The 18,092-nt window shown below is 46.5% G+C and overlaps 1 protein-coding gene across 1 annotated transcript in view; it reads right to left on the bottom strand.

Annotated features, from left to right (window-relative positions):
- The window catches only part of zbtb11 (zinc finger and BTB domain containing 11), a 47,054-nt gene that overhangs the window by 22,484 nt on the left and 6,478 nt on the right, over positions 1–18,092 (bottom strand). The window contains 4 exon segments of the mRNA XM_065009475.1: positions 731–1,036; positions 3,558–4,828; positions 5,094–5,325; positions 17,234–17,493. Of these exon segments, the coding sequence (XP_064865547.1) occupies positions 731–1,036; positions 3,558–4,828; positions 5,094–5,325; positions 17,234–17,493 (2,069 nt within the window).

Here is an 18,092-nt window from a genome sequence, read left to right as displayed (position 1 = left end):
TACATCATCTCTAAAGAGAGGTGGCCGCCTGTAGGGGAACCCTGGAGACAACACTATAACATCTCTGTTCACTCAGAGCTACATCATCTCTAAAGAGAGGTGGCCGCCTGACAACACTATAACATCTCTGGGAACCCTGGAGACAACACTATAACATCTCTGTTCACTCAGGTGGCTGCCTGGAGACAACACTATAACAGCTCAGATACATCATCTCTAAAGAGAGGTGGCTGCCTGTAGGGGAACCCTGGAGACAACACTATAACATCTCTGTTCACTCAGAGCTACATCATCTCTAAAGAGAGGTGGCTGCCTGGAGACAACACTATAACATCTCTGTTCACTCAGAGCTACATCATCTCTAAAGGTGGCTCGCCTGTAGGGGAACCCTGGAGACAACACTATAACATCTCTGTTCACTCAGAGCTACATCATCTCTAAAGAGAGACAGCTACATCACATCTAAAGAGAGGTGGCTGCCTAACATAACATCTCTGTGGCTGCCTAGGGGAACCCTGGAGACAACACTATAAATCTCTGTTCACTCAGATACATCCTATAACATCTATGTTCACTCAGAGCTACATCATCTCTAAAGAGAGGTGGCTGCCTGTAGGGGAACCCTGGAGACAACACTATAACATCTACAGTTGTGGCCAAAAGTTGAAAAACATTTCCACTGCATTTCAGCCCTGCCACAAAAGGACCAACTGACATCATACATACGTACAGTACACTTGTATCCTCGGGTCTTCTCGTGTTTGAGCGTGTGCATGATGAGCGCATAGCGCCTGTGAAACGACAGTCCACACTCTGAACAGGCGTGTTCTCCCTCCACCTCACTCCCTCCATCTGGCTGCGCGGGGCCTTGACCCGGCTCTGGCCCCTGCCCCACGGGCTGCTCTGTGATAGGTGCTCCATATAGAATGCCGTCTGGTGATTGGACGCCCTCAGTCTCTGCCTGGACAACATTCTCCATACCGGCCACAGCAGCTTCCATCTCTTCAACGTGCCTCTTGGCGGGTCTACCCCTCTTCTTGAGGGTGTTGGGGTTTGGAAAAAAGAGATACAGAACAGTTAGGATGGTAACACACACACACACAACCAGTCAAAAGTTAAGTTTGGACACACCTACTCATTCAAGGGTTAGTTTTAATTTTAATTAATTAAAAATGTGTAGCCCCAATTATTCTCTACCTTGTAGAGTAATAGTGAAGACATCAACACTATGAAATAACACATATGGAATCATGTAGTAACCAAAACAGTGTTAAACAAATCTAAATATATTTTATATTAGAGTTTCTTCAAAGTAGCCACCTTTTGCCTTGATGACAGCTTTGCACACTCTTGGCATTCTCTCAACCAGCTTCATGAGGTAGTCACCTGGAATGCATTTCAATTAACAGGTGTGCCTTGTTATAACTTAATCTGTCAAATTTCTTTCCTTAAAACCTCTTAAGACTCTAGGGGCAGTATTTCATTTTTGGATAAAAAGACGTGCCCGTTTTAAGCGCAATATTTTGTCACGAAAAGATGCTCGACTATGCATGGAATTGATAGCTTTGGAAAGAAAACACTCTGACGTTTCCAGAACTGCAAAGATTTTCACTGTGAGTGCCCTAGAACAAAAGCTTCAGGCAAAACCAAGATGTTTCTGCAACCAGGAAATGAACAGGATTTCTGAAGCTACGTTTTCCATTATCTCCTTATATGGCTGTGAATGCGACAGGAATGAGCCTACCCTTTCTATCGTTTCCCCAAGGGGTCTGGAGCATTGTGACGTATTTGCAGGCATATCATTGGAAGATTGACCATAATAGACTACATTTGCCAAGTGTCCGCACGGTGTCCTGCGTGGAAATTGGTGCGCAAAACTCAGCTGCTGGTATTTTTCCATGGGATTCTGAGAAGAAAGCATGCTTCCACGAATGGCATTTCAATGAAGAGATATATGACAAAACACCTTGAGGATTGATTCAAACAACGTTTGCCATGTTTCAGTCGATATTATGGAGTTAATTCGGAAAAAAGTTCGACGTTTAGGTGACTGAATTTTCAGTTAGTTTCGGTAGCCAAATGTGTAGTTACAAAACGGAGCGATGTGTCCACAATACACATACACAAAGAATCTTTCAGGAAAAACTGGACATCTGCTATGTAACTGAGAGTCTCCTCATTGAAACATCTGAAGTTCTTCAAAGGTAAATTATTTTATTTGATTCCTTTGCTGGTTTTTGTGAATATGTTGTATATATACGCTAAATGCTAAGCTAGCCATCAACACTCTTACACAAATGATTGATTTTCTCTGGTTCAAAAGCATATTTTGAAAATCTGAGATGACAGTGTTGTTAAGAAAAGGCTTGAGAGCAGGCATATTTATTTCATTTCATTTGCGATTTTTAGAAATCGTTAACGTTGCGTTATGGTAATGAGCTTGAGGCTGTAGTCACGATCCCGGATCCGGGATGGGGGGCTCTAAGAGGTTACCTGCATTTGAGCCAATCAGTTGTGTTGTAACAAGGTAAGGGGGTGGTATACAGAAGATAGCCCTAATTGGTAAAAGACCAAGTCCATATTATGACAAGAACAGCTCAAATAAGCAAAGAGAAACGACAGTCCTTCATGACATGAAGGTCAGTCAATACGGAAAATTACAAGAACTTCGATAGTTTCTTCAAGTGCAGTCGCAAAAAACCATCAAGCACTATGATGAAACTGGCTCTCAGGAGGACCGCCACAGAACGGAAGACCCAGAGTTACCTCTGCTGCAGAGGATAACTTCATTAGAGATACCAACCTCAGAATAATAATAAGAAGAGACTTGCTTTGGCCAAGAAACACAATCAATGGACATGTCCTTTGGTCTGATGAGTCCAAATCTGAGCACGTGTGGTTCCCACCGTGAAGCATGGAGGAGGAGGTGTGATGGTTCTTTGCTGGTGACACTGACAGTGATTTATTTAGAATTTAAGGCACACTTAACCACCATGGCTACCACAGCATTCTGCAGCCATACACCATCCCATCTGGTTTGTGCTTAGTGGGACTATCATTTGTTTTTCAATAGGACAATGACTCAACACACCTCCAGGCTGTGTAAGGGCTATTTGACCAAGAAGGAGAGTGATGGACTGCTGCATCAGATGACCTGGCCTCCACAATCACCTGACCTCAACCCAATTGAGATGGTTTGGGATGAGTCGGACCGCAGAGTGAAGGAAAAGCAGCCAACAAGTGCTCAGCATATGTGGGAACTCCTCAAATACTGTTGGAAAAGCATTCCTCATTAAGCTGGCTGAGAGAATGCCAAGAGAGTGCAAAGCTGTCATCAAGGCAAAGGGTGGCTACTTTGAAGAATCTCAAATATATGTTTTGGTTACTACATGATTCCATGTGTTATTTCATAGTTTTGATGTCTTCACTATTACTCTACGAGAGAGAGAGCGAGCAAAAGAGAGCGAGAGACAGACACAAGCGCAAAGACTGATGTATTATCCATGCATGAATCTATAGTGACTGTGATTCTGTTCAGGTGTTTGTCTATAGCCTACCTTGGGGGTGCTGGGGCGCTGTGGGGTCTGGGCTCCCTTCTTGTCCTCTTTGTCCTCCTCCAGCCCCATGTGTAGCCTGACGTACCCCCCCTCCCCCATGGAGCGCTGACGGAGGCGTCTCTTATAGGGGTCATGGGTCCTCTGAACCTCCTCTGCAAGAGTAGAGACCGGCTCTGGCACCTCCACCACCACCTCCTCCTCGACAGGAGACTCTGGCTCCTCGATCACCTCATGCTTCACCTTGGCAGGACGTCCTCTCTTCCTCTTGGGGGGCTGGGGAGCAGCGGGGGTCTCCTCCTCCTGGGGCGCCGACGTCTCCTCCTCCTGGGGCGCCGACGTCTCCTCCTCCTGGGGCGCCGACGTCTCCTCCTCCTGGGGCACCGACGTCTCCTCCTCCTGGGGCGCCGACGTCTCCTCCTCCTGGGGTGCTGGATCCACCTGGACTACAGGTGGCTCTACAGCCAGATGGACAACCTCAGTAGGGGCCACCTTCCCTGGGTCCACGCTGATGAGGAAGGCCCCCGGCTCCATGGAGAGGGAGTCCCCCTCGTCCCCTTCATCATGCTGCTGTTGCTCCAGGGCCAGACAGGCTGACACCACGGCCAGGGACTCATTGGCTCCGGCCTGGCCGCTGTGGGTGACCACCGTCATGGTCTCGGTCTCTCCAGTAGGGGAGAAGAGGGTGACCGACTCGCCTACCCGGGCCTGGCCGCTGTGGGTCACGACCGTCATGGTCTCGGTCTCTCCAGTAGGGGAGAAGAGGGTGACCGACTCGCCTACCCGGGCCTGGCCGCTGTGGGTGACTAGAGTCACCGTCTCTGACCCTGCCTCCCCAACCACGGTCATAGTCTCCCCTGGTTCACCTCCCAGAGCCTGGGTGACTACAGACGTCAGATCCCCTCTGAAGGACTCTGTTGTGGTTTCCATGACAGCCAGGGAGTCCAGGTCCTCCCCTGCTCCAGCTAGCCCAGTATGAGTCACCACGGCATGGCCGTCGCTGCCGATGGTCATAATGTAGGCCCCAGGGTCTTCATTCGGGGCCTGTTGGGGTGCAGGCTGGCTGGTCACCACCGTGTGGATGTCTCCTTGCTGGTAGACCATCAGCTTCTGCTCCTCCACCTTCTTGTGGACGGACTCACAGATCTGAAGGACCTCGGCCATCAGGAGGTGTCGGGCCAGCGTGGCAACGTCGGCCATCACACAGAAGTTGAAGCAGAGGTTGGAGGTGTATGCAAACTCTAGCAGGGGGAGGAAACTGACCCTGCTGAAACCTGAGAGAGAGAGAAACGGGTTATTCCTCTGACCAAACCACCTCAGTAAGATGATGATGATGACAGGGAAACATCATCCAACCGTTTTATAACTCAGGACCTATACGGCCACAGGACGTTGACCCTTTTTCCTGCTGTTCTGATAACTACTCTCGACAGACTTGTACCCCCGATTCATCCTCCAGCGGTCTGGAGTCCATGAGACGAAAAGGTTCCTTTACAATGGAGTCATTTATCAGACGTCCTCACCTTCTCCACGTCTCACCTGAGAGGTCGACCACCGCTTCGTGACTGGACACAGCTCCCTTCTCTATAAACAGCTCATTAAAGTAGTCGCTGCAGGCGGCCAGCACAGCCTTGTGGGCCCTGTGCTCCTCCCCCTCGATCAGCAGCGTGATGTCACAGAACTGGTTGTTGAGGCGCTGCTGGTTCAGCTTGTCCAGCATCGTCTGACCGTGTCTGGGAAGGTACTGCTTCACCACTCCCTTACTGTCCACCTGGATAGAAAACACAGGGAGTCATGACTACCGTCCACCTGGGAGACCGAAGACAACACTAGACAGAGAGAGAGAGACCTAAGACAACACTAGACAGAGAGAGAGAGAGACCTAAGACAACACTAGACAGAGAGAGAGAGAGAGAGACCTAAGACAACACTAGACAGAGAGAGAGAGACCTAAGACAACACTAGACAGAGAGAGAGAGAGACCTAAGACAACACTAGACAGAGAGAGAGAGAGACCTAAGACAACACTAGACAGAGAGAGAGAGAGACCTAAGACAACACTAGACAGAGAGAGAGAGACCTAAGACAACACTAGACAGAGAGAGAGAGAGACCTAAGACAACACTAGACAGAGAGAGAGAGAGACCTAAGACAACACTAGACAGAGAGAGAGACCTAAGAGACCTAAGACAACACTAGACAGAGAGAGAGAGAGACCTAAGACAACACTAGACAGAGAGAGAGAGACCTAAGACAACACTAGACAGAGAGAGAGAGAGACCTAAGACAACACTAGACAGAGAGAGAGAGAGAGACCTAAGACAACACTAGACAGAGAGAGAGAGACCTAAGACAACACTAGACAGAGAGAGAGAGACCTAAGACAACACTAGACAGAGAGAGAGAGAGACCTAAGACAACACTAGACAGAGAGAGAGAGAGAGACCTAAGACAACACTAGACAGAGAGAGAGAGAGAGACCTAAGACAACACTAGACAGAGAGAGAGAGACCTAAGACAACACTAGACAGAGAGAGAGAGACCTAAGACAACACTAGACAGAGAGAGAGAGACCTAAGACAACACTAGACAGAGAGAGAGAGAGAGAGACACCTAAGACAACACTAGACAGAGAGAGAGACCTAAGACAACACTAGACAGAGAGAGAGAGAGACCTAAGACAACACTAGACAGAGAGAGAGAGAGACCTAAGACAACACTAGACAGAGAGAGAGAGAGAGACCTAAGACAACACTAGACAGAGAGAGAGAGAGACCTAAGACAACACTAGACAGAGAGAGAGAGAGAGACCTAAGACAACACTAGACAGAGAGACCTAAGACAACACTAGACAGAGAGAGAGAGACCTAAGACAACACTAGACAGAGAGAGAGAGAGAGACCTAAGACAACACTAGACAGAGAGAGAGAGAGACAACACTAGAAGACAACACTAAGACAACACTAGACAGAGAGAGAGAGACCTAAGACAACACTAGACAGAGAGAGACAACACTAGAGAGACCTAAGACAACACTAGACAGAGAGAGAGAGAGACCTAAGACAACACTAGACAGAGAACACTAGACAGACCTAAGACAACACTAGACAGAGAGAGAGAGAGACCTAAGACAACACTAGACAGAGAGAGAGAGAGAGACCTAAGACAACACTAGACAGACAGAGAGAGAGAGAGACCTAAGACAACACTAGACAGAGAGAGAGAGACCTAAGACAACACTAGACAGAGAGAGAGAGACCTAAGACAACACTAGACAGAGAGAGAGACCTAAGACAACACTAGACAGAGAGAGAGAGACCTAAGACAACACTAGACAGAGACAGAGAGAGAGACCTAAGACAACACTAGACAGAGAGAGAGAGACCTAAGACAACACTAGACAGAGAGAGAGACCTAAGACAACACTAGACAGAGAGAGAGAGAGAGACCTAAGACAACACTAGACAGAGAGAGAGAGACCTAAGACAACACTAGACAGAGAGAGAGAGACCTAAGACAACACTAGACAGAGAGAGAGAGAGAGACCTAAGACAACACTAGACAGAGAGAGAGACCTAAGACAACACTAGACAGAGAGAGAGAGACCTAAGACAACACTAGACAGAGAGAGAGACCTAAGACAACACTAGACAGAGAGAGAGAGAGACCTAAGACAACACTAGACAGAGAGAGAGAGACCTAAGACAACACTAGACAGAGAGAGAGAGAGAGACAACACTAGACTAAGACAACACTAAGACAACACTAGAGAGAGAGAGACCTAAGACAACACTAGACAGAGAGAGAGAGACCTAAGACAACACTAGACAGAGAGAGAGAGACCTAAGACAACACTAGACAGAGAGAGAGAGACCTAAGACAACACTAGACAGAGAGAGAGAGAGAGACCTAAGACAACACTAGACAGAGAGAGAGAGAGACCTAAGACAACACTAGACAGAGAGAGAGAGAGAGACCTAAGACAACACTAGACAGAGAGAGAGAGAGACCTAAGACAACACTAGACAGACAACAGAGAGAGACCTAAGACAACACTAGACAGAGAGAGAGAGAGACCTAAGACAACACTAGACAGAGAGAGAGAGACCTAAGACAACACTAGACAGAGAGAGAGAGAGACCTAAGACAACACTAGACAGAGAGAGAGAGAGAGACCTAAGACAACACTAGACAGAGAGAGAGAGACCTAAGACAACACTAGAGAGAGAGACCTAAGACAACACTAGACAACAGAGAGAGAGAGAGACCTAAGACAACACTAGACAGAGAGAGAGAGAGAGAGACCTAAGACAACACTAGACACAGAGAGAGAGAGAGACCTAAGACAACACTAGACAGAGAGAGAGAGAGACCTAAGACAACACTAGACAGAGAGAGAGAGAGAGACCTAAGACAACACTAGACAGAGAGAGAGAGAGAGACCTAAGACAACACTAGACAGAGAGAGAGAGAGACCTAAGACAACACTAGACAGAGAGAGAGAGAGACCTAAGACAACACTAGACAGAGAGAGAGAGACCTAAGACAACACTAGACAGAGAGAGAGAGACCTAAGACAACACTAGAGAGAGAGAGACCTAAGACAACACTAGACAGAGAGAGACCTAAGACAACACTAGACAGAGAGAGAGAGACCTAAGACAACACTAGACAGAGAGAGAGACCTAAGACAACACTAGACAGAGAGAGAGAGAGAGACCTAAGACAACACTAGACAGAGAGAGACAACACTAGAGAGAGAGACCTAAGACAACACTAGACAGAGAGAGAGAGACCTAAGACAACACTAGACAGAGAGAGAGAGAGACCTAAGACAACACTAGACAGAGAGAGAGAGAGAGAGACCTAAGACAACACTAGACAGAGAGAGAGAGACCTAAGACAACACTAGACAGAGAGAGAGAGACCTAAGACAACACTAGACAGAGAGAGAGAGACCTAAGACAACACTAGACAGAGAGAGAGACCTAAGACAACACTAGACAGAGAGAGAGAGAGACCTAAGACAACACTAGACAGAGAGAGAGAGAGACCTAAGACAACACTAGACAGAGAGAGAGACCTAAGACAACACTAGACAGAGAGAGAGAGAGAGACCTAAGACAACACTAGACAGAGAGAGGAGACAACAGAGACTAAGACAACACTAGACAGAGAGAGAGAGAGACCTAAGACAACACTAGACAGAGAGAGAGAGAGACCTAAGACAACACTAGACAGAGAGAGAGAGAGACCTAAGACAACAAGACAACACTAAGACTAGAGAGAGAGAGAGAGACCTAAGACAACACTAGACAGAGAGAGAGAGAGACCTAAGACAACACTAGACAGAGAGAGAGAGAGACCTAAGACAACACTAGACAGAGAGAGAGAGAGAGACCTAAGACAACACTAGACAGAGAGAGAGAGAGACCTAAGACAACACTAGACAGAGAGACAACACTAGACAGAGAGAGACCTAAGACAACACTAGACAGAGAGAGAGAGACCTAAGACAACACTAGACAGAGAGAGAGAGACCTAAGACAACACTAGACAGAGAGAGAGACCTAAGACAACACTAGACAGAGAGACCTAAGACAACACTAGACAGAGAGAGAGAGAGACCTAAGACAACACTAGACAGAGAGAGAGAGAGACCTAAGACAACACTAGACAGAGAGAGAGAGAGACCTAAGACAACACTAGACAGAGAGAGAGAGAGACCTAAGACAACACTAGACAACACAGAGAGAGAGAGAGACCTAAGACAACACTAGACAGAGAGAGAGAGAGACCTAAGACAACACTAGACAGAGAGACAGAGAGAGAGAGACCTAAGACAACACTAGACAGAGAGAGAGAGACCTAAGACAACACTAGACAGAGAGAGAGAGACCTAAGACAACACTAGACAGAGAGAGAGAGAGACCTAAGACAACACTAGACAGAGAGAGAGAGACCTAAGACAACACTAGACAGAGAGAGAGAGAGAGACCTAAGACAACACTAGACAGAGAGAGAGAGAGAGACCTAAGACAACACTAGACAGAGAGAGAGAGAGACCTAAGACAACACTAGACAGAGAGAGAGAGACCTAAGACAACACTAGACAGAGAGAGAGAGAGACCTAAGACAACACTAGACAGAGAGAGAGAGACCTAAGACAACACTAGACAGAGAGAGAGACCTAAGACAACACTAGACAGAGAGAGAGAGACCTAAGACAACACTAGACAGAGAGAGAGAGACCTAAGACAACACTAGACAGAGAGAGAGAGACCTAAGACAACACTAGACAGAGAGAGAGAGACCTAAGACAACACTAGACAGAGAGAGAGAGACCTAAGACAACACTAGACAGAGAGAGAGAGACCTAAGACAACACACTAGACAGAGACCTAAGACAACACTAGACAGAGAGAGAGAGACCTAAGACAACACTAGACAGAGAGAGAGACCTAAGACAACACTAGACAGAGAGAGAGAGAGACCTAAGACAACACTAGACAGAGAGAGAGAGACCTAAGACAACACTAGACAGAGAGAGAGAGACCTAAGACAACACTAGACAGAGAGAGAGAGAGACCTAGAAGACAACACTAGACTAGACAGAGAGAGAGAGAGAGACCTAAGACAACACTAGACAGAGAGAGAGAGACCTAAGACAACACTAGACAGAGAGAGAGAGAGACCTAAGACAACACTAGACAGAGAGAGAGAGACCTAAGACAACACTAGACAGAGAGAGAGAGAGAGACCTAAGACAACACTAGACAGAGAGAGAGAGAGAGACCTAAGACAACACTAGACAGAGAGAGAGACCTAAGACAACACTAGACAGAGACAGAGACTAAGACAACACTAGACAGAGAGAGAGACCTAAGACAACACTAGACAGAGAGAGAGACCTAAGACAACACTAGACAGAGAGAGAGAGAGACCTAAGACAACACTAGACAGAGAGAGAGACCTAAGACAACACTAGACAGAGAGAGAGAGAGAGAGAGAGAGAGAGACCTAAGACAACACTAGACAGAGAGAGAGAGACCTAAGACAACCTAGACAGAGAGAGAGAGAGACCTAAGACAACACTAGACAGAGAGAGAGAGACCTAAGACAACACTAGACAGAGAGAGAGAGACCTAAGACAACACTAGACAGAGAGAGAGAGACCTAAGACAACACTAGACAGAGAGAGAGAGAGAGACCTAAGACAACACTAGACAGAGAGAGAGAGAGAGACCTAAGACAACACTAGACAGAGAGAGAGAGAGAGAGACCTAAGACAACACTAGACAGAGAGAGAGAGACCTAAGACAACACTAGACAGACAGAGAGAGAGACCTAAGACAACACTAGACAGAGAGAGAGAGAGAGACCTAAGACAACACTAGACAGAGAGAGAGAGAGAGACCTAAGACAACACTAGACAGAGAGAGAGACCTAAGACAACACTAGACACAAGACAACACTAGACAGAGAGAGAGAGAGAGACCTAAGACAACACTAGACAGAGAGAGACCTAAGACAACACTAGACAGAGAGAGAGAGACCTAAGACAACACTAGACAGAGAGAGAGAGACCTAAGACAACACTAGACAGAGAGAGAGATACCTAAGACAACACTAGACAGAGAGAGAGATACCTAAGACAACACTAGACAGAGAGAGAGAGAGACCTAAGACAACACTAGACAGAGAGAGAGAGACCTAAGACAACACTAGACAGAAGACAACACTAGACAGACAGAGAGAGAGAGACCTAAGACAACACTAGACAGAGAGAGAGAGAGAGAGAGAGAGACCTAAGACAACACTAGACAGAGAGAGAGAGAGACCTAAGACAACACTAGACAGAGAGAGAGAGAGACCTAAGACAACACTAGACAGAGAGAGAGAGAGACCAGAAGACAACACTAGACAGAGAGAGAGAGACCTAGAGACAACACTAGACAGAGAAGACAACACTAGACAGAGAGAGAGAGACCTAAGACACTAGACTAAGACAACACTAGACAGAGAGAGAGAGAGACCTAAGACAACACTAGACAGAGAGAGAGAGAGAGACCTAAGACAACACTAGACAGAGAGAGAGAGAGAGACCTAAGACAACACTAGACAGAGAGAGAGAGACCTAAGACAACACTAGACAGAGAGAGAGAGAGAGACCTAAGACAACACTAGACAGAGAGAGAGAGAGAGACCTAAGACAACACTAGACAGAGAGAGAGAGAGAGACCTAAGACAACACTAGACAGAGAGAGAGAGAGAGACCTAAGACAACACTAGACAGAGAGAGAGAGAGAGACCTAAGACAACACTAGACAGAGAGAGAGAGAGAGAGACCTAAGACAACACTAGACAGAGAGAGAGAGAGAGACCTAAGACAACACTAGAGACAGAGAGAGAGAGACCTAAGACAACACTAGACAGAGAGAGAGAGACCTAAGACAACACTAGACAGAGAGAGAGACCTAAGACAACACTAGACAGAGAGAGAGAGAGAGACCTAAGACAACACTAGACAGAGAGAGAGAGAGACCTAAGACAACACTAGACAGAGAGAGAGAGAGACCTAAGACAACACTAGACAGAGAGAGAGAGAGACCTAAGACAACAAGACAACACTAGACAGAGAGACCTAAGACAACACTAGACAGAGAGAGAGAGACCTAAGACAACACTAGACAGAGAGAGAGAGACCTAAGACAACACTAGACAGAGAGAGAGACCTAAGACAACACTAGACAGAGAGAGACCTAAGACAACACTAGACAGAGAGAGAGAGAGAGAGACCTAAGACAACACTAGACAGAGAGAGAGAGAGACCTAAGACAACACTAGAGAGAGAGAGAGAGACCTAAGACAACACTAGACAGAGAGAGAGAGAGAGACCTAAGACAACACTAGACAGAGAGAGAGAGAGAGAGACCTAAGACAACACTAGACAGAGAGAGAGAGAGACCTAAGACAACACTAGACAGAGAGAGAGAGAGACCTAAGAGACAGAGAGAGAGAGAAGACAACACTAGACAGAGAGAGAGAGAGAGACCTAAGACAACACTAGACAGAGAGAGAGAGAGACCTAAGACAACACTAGACAGAGAGAGAGAGAGAGACCTAAGACAACACTAGACAGAGAGAGAGAGAGAGACCTAAGACAACACTAGACAGAGAGAGAGAGACCTAAGACAACACTAGACAGAGAGAGAGAGAGACCTAAGACAACACTAGACAGAGAGAGAGAGACCTAAGACAACACTAGACAGAGAGACCTAAGACAACACTAGACAGAGAGAGAGAGACCTAAGACAACACTAGACAGAGAGAGAGACCTAAGACAACACTAGACTAAGAGAGAGAGAGAGAGACCTAAGACAACACTAGACAGAGAGAGACCTAAGAGACCTAAGACAACACTAGACAGAGAGAGAGACCTAAGACAACACTAGACAGAGAGAGAGAGAGACCTAAGACAACACTAGACAGAGAGAGAGAGAGACCTAAGACAACACTAGACAGAGAGAGAGAGAGACCTAAGACAACACTAGACAGAGAGAGAGAGACCTAAGACAACACTAGACAGAGAGAGAGAGAGACCTAAGACAACACTAGACAGAGAGAGAGACCTAAGAGACAGAGAGACAACACTAAGACAACACTAGACAGAGAGAGAGAGACCTAAGACAACACTAGACAGAGAGAGAGAGACCTAAGACAACACTAGACAGAGAGAGACCTAAGACAACACTAGACAGAGAGAGAGAGAGACCTAAGACAACACTAGACAGAGAGAGAGAGAGAGACCTAAGACAACACTAGACAGAGAGAGAGAGAGAGACCTAAGACAACACTAGACAGAGAGAGACCTAAGACAACACTAGACAGAGAGAGAGACCTAAGACAACACTAGACAGAGAGAGAGAGAGACCTAAGACAACACACTAGACAGAGAGAGAGAGACCTAAGACAACACTAGACAGAGAGAGAGAGACCTAAGACAACACTAGACAGAGAGAGAGACCTAAGACAACACTAGACAGAGAGAGAGACCTAAGACAACACTAGACAGAGAGAGAGACCTAAGACAACACTAGACAGAGAGAGAGAGACCTAAGACAACACTAGACAGAGAGAGAGAGAGAGAGAGACCTAAGACAACACTAGACAGAGAGAGAGAGAGACCTAAGACAACACTAGACAGAGAGAGAGAGAGAGAGACCTAAGACAACACTAGACAGAGAGAGAGAGACCTAAGACAACACTAGACAGAGAGAGAGACCTAAGACAACACTAGACAGAGAGAGAGAGAGAGACCTAAGACAACACTAGACAGAGAGAGAGACCTAAGACAACACTAGACAGAGAGAGAGAGAGAGACCTAAGACAACACTAGACAGAGAGAGAGAGACCTAAGACAACACTAGACAGAGAGAGAGAGACCTAAGACAACACTAGACAGAGAGAGAGAGACCTAAGACAACACTAGACAGAGAGAGAGAGACCTAGACAGAGAGAGAGAGACCTAAGACAACACTAGACAGAGAGAGAGAGACCTAAGACAACACTAGACAGAGAGAGAGAGACCTAAGACAACACTAGACAGAGAGAGAGAGAGACCTAAGACAACACTAGACAGAGAGAGACCTAAGACAACACTAGACAGAGAGAGAGAGACCTAAGACAACACTAGACAGAGAGAGAGAGACCTAAGACAACACTAGACAGAGAGAGAGAGAGACCTAAGACAACACTAGACAGAGAGAGAGACCTAAGACAACACTAGACAGAGAGAGAGAGACCTAAGACAACACTAGACAGAGAGAGAGAGACCTAAGACAACACTAGACAGAGAGAGAGAGAGAGACCTAAGACAACACTAGACAGAGAGAGAGACCTAAGACAACACTAGACAGAGAGAGAGAGACCTAAGACAACACTAGACTAGACAGAGAGAGAGAGACCTAAGACAACACTAGACAGAGAGAGAGAGACCTAAGACAACAAGACAACACTAGACAGAGAGAGAGAGACCTAAGACAACACTAGACAGACAGAGAGAGAGAGAGACCTAAGACAACACTAGACAGAGAGAGAGAGAGAGACCTAAGACAACACTAGACAGAGAGAGAGAGAGACCTAAGACAACACTAGACAGAGAGAGAGACCTAAGACAACACTAGACAGAGAGAGAGAGAGAGACCTAAGACAACACTAGACAGAGAGAGAGACCTAAGACAACACTAGACAGAGAGAGAGACCTAAGACAACACTAGACAGAGAGAGAGACCTAAGACAACACTAGACAGAGAGAGAGACCTAAGACAACACTAGACAGAGAGAGAGACCTAAGACAACACTAGACAGAGAGACCTAAGACAACCTAGACAAGAGACCTAAGACAACACTAGACAGAGAGAGAGAGACCTAAGACAACACTAGACAGAGAGAGAGAGACCTAAGACAACACTAGACAGAGAGAGAGACAACACTAGACAGAGAGAGAGACCTAAGACAACACTAGACAGAGAGAGAGAGACCTAAGACAACACTAGAGAGAGAGAGACCTAAGACAACACTAGACAGAGAGAGAGACCTAAGACAACACTAGACAGAGAGAGAGAGACCTAAGACAACACTAGACAGAGAGAGAGAGAGACCTAAGACAACACTAGACAGAGAGAGAGAGACCTAAGACAACACTAGACAGAGAGAGAGAGACCTAAGACAACACTAGACAGAGAGAGAGACCTAAGACAACACTAGACAGAGAGAGAGAGAGAGAGACCTAAGACAACACTAGACAGAGAGAGAGAGACCTAAGACCTAGACAGAGAGAGAGAGACCTAAGACAACACAGACACTAGACTAGACAGAGAGAGAGACCTAAGACAACACTAGACAGAGAGAGAGAGAGAGACCTAAGACAACACTAGACAGAGAGAGAGAGAGAGAGAGACCTAAGACAACACTAGACAGAGAGAGAGACCTAAGACAACACTAGACAGAGAGAGAGAGAGAGACCTAAGACAACACTAGACAGAGAGAGAGACCTAAGACAACACTAGACAGAGAGAGAGAGACCTAAGACAACACTAGACAGAGAGACCTAAGACAACACTAGACAGAGAGAGAGACCTAAGACAACACTAGACAGAGAGAGAGACCTAAGACAACACTAGACAGAGAGAGAGAGACCTAAGACAACACTAGACAGAGAGAGAGAGACCTAAGACAACACTAGACAGAGAGAGAGAGACCTAAGACAACACTAGACAGAGAGAGAGAGACCTAAGACAACACTAGACAGAGAGAGAGAGACTAAGACAACACTAGACAGAGAGAGAGACCTAAGACAACACTAGACAGACAGAGAGAGAGACCTAAGACAACACTAGACAGAGAGAGAGAGACCTAAGACAACACTAGACAGAGAGAGAGACCTAAGACAACACTAGACAGAGAGAGACCTAAGACAACACTAGACAGAGAGAGAGAGAGACTAAAGACAAGACAGAGAGAGAGAGACCTAAGACAACACTAGACAGAGAGAGAGACCTAAGACAACACTAGACAGAGAGAGAGAGACCTAAGACAACACTAGACAGAGAGAGAGACCTAAGACAACACTAGAGAGAGAGACCTAAGACAACACTAGACAGAGAGAGAGAGAGACCTAAGACAACACTAGACAGAGAGAGAGAGACCTAAGACAACACTAGACAGAGAGAGAGAGAGACCTAAGACAACACTAGACAGAGAGAGACCTAAGACAACACTAGACAGAGAGAGAGACCTAAGACAACACTAGACAGAGAGAGACCTAAGACAACACTAGACAGAGAGAGAGAGACCTAAGACAACACTAGACAGAGAGAGAGAGAGAGACCTAAGACAACACTAGACAGAGAGAGAGACCTAAGACAACACTAGACAGAGAGAGACCTAAGACAACACTAGACAGAGAGAGAGAGAGACCTAAGACAACACTAGACAGAGAGAGAGAGAGACCTAAGACAACACTAGACAGAGAGAGAGAGACCTAAGACAACACTAGACTAAGACAACACTAGAGAGAGAGAGACCTAAGACAACACTAGACAGAGAGAGAGAAGACTAGACTAGAGAGAGAGAGAGACCTAAGACAACACTAGACAGAGAGAGAGACCTAAGACAACACTAGACAGAGAGAGAGACCTAAGACAACACTAGACAGACAGAGAGACCTAAGACAACACTAGACAGAGAGACCTAAGACAACACTAGACAGAGAGACCTAAGACAACACTAGACAGAGAGAGAGAGACCTAAGACAACACTAGACAGAGAGAGAGAGACCTAAGACAACACTAGACAGAGAGAGAGAGACCTAAGACAACACTAGACAGAGAGAGAGACCTAAGACAACACTAGACAGAGAGAGAGAGAGACCTAAGACAACACTAGACAGAGAGAGAGAGACCTAAGACAACACTAGACAGAGAGAGAGAGAGACCTAAGACAACACTAGACAGAGAGAGAGAGACCTAAGACAACACTAGACAGAGAGAGAGAGACCTAAGACAACACTAGACAGAGAGAGAGACCTAAGACAACACTAGACAGAGAGAGAGAGACCTAAGACAACACTAGACAGAGAGACCTAAGACAACACTAGACAGTATAGTTTCACTGACAAAGACCAGTTCGTGTTTAGCCACAGTCCTGGAGCTCTTGGTCTTGTGATGAATGGAAGTCACCAAGTCCATCTCCTCCTCCTCCTCTTCTTCCTCCTCCACCTCATCATCGTCACTGGCTGGGGTTGTGACCCTCCTTGGTCTCCCTGGTCGGCCCACCAGTCTGGATCCCCTCCGGTCCTCCGATAGCCCCCTCCGGTCCTGTCTGTTCTGGCACTGCCTACACTGTCTCATGTAGTCTTTCACCTGCTTCAGGATCCCTGGGAAGACACGGGGTTAATCACGTTGATGTATCGACAGTATGCTTATACACACACCGAATGGTTTCAGTAGCTGGATGTATTGCCTTCATCATTATGGTGCAGCAGTACTCTGGATGTATTGCCTTCATCATTATGGTGCAGCAGTACTCTGGATGTATTGCCTTCATCATTATGGTGCAGCAGTACTCTGGATGTATTGCCTTCATCATTATGGTGCAGCAGTACTCTGGATGTATTGCCTTCATCATTATGGTGCAGCAGTACTCTGGATGTATTGCCTTCATCATTATGGTGCAGCAGTACTCTCAACACATCAACGAAAAGTAGACATTTTGTTTTTGAAACATGTGCATATGGGCATAAGGGAACCAGTGGTGTGTTGATAAGGGAACCAGTGGTGTGTTGATAAGGGAACCAGTGGTGTGTAGGGAACCAGTGGTGTGTTGATAAGGGAACCAGTGGTGTGTTGATAAGGGAACCAGTGGTGTGTAGGGAACCAGTGGTGTGTAGGGAACCAGTGGTGTGTAGGGAACCAGTGGTGTGTTGACAAGGGAACCAGTGGTGTGTAGGGAACCAGTGGTGTGTAGGGAACCAGT

This window comes from Oncorhynchus nerka, linkage group LG25 (genome assembly GCF_034236695.1).
Source record: "Oncorhynchus nerka isolate Pitt River linkage group LG25, Oner_Uvic_2.0, whole genome shotgun sequence".
Lineage (NCBI taxonomy): Eukaryota > Metazoa > Chordata > Actinopteri > Salmoniformes > Salmonidae > Oncorhynchus > Oncorhynchus nerka.
Note: the sequence above shows the minus strand (reverse complement) of the source record. Positions and strands in the feature narration are given on the sequence as shown.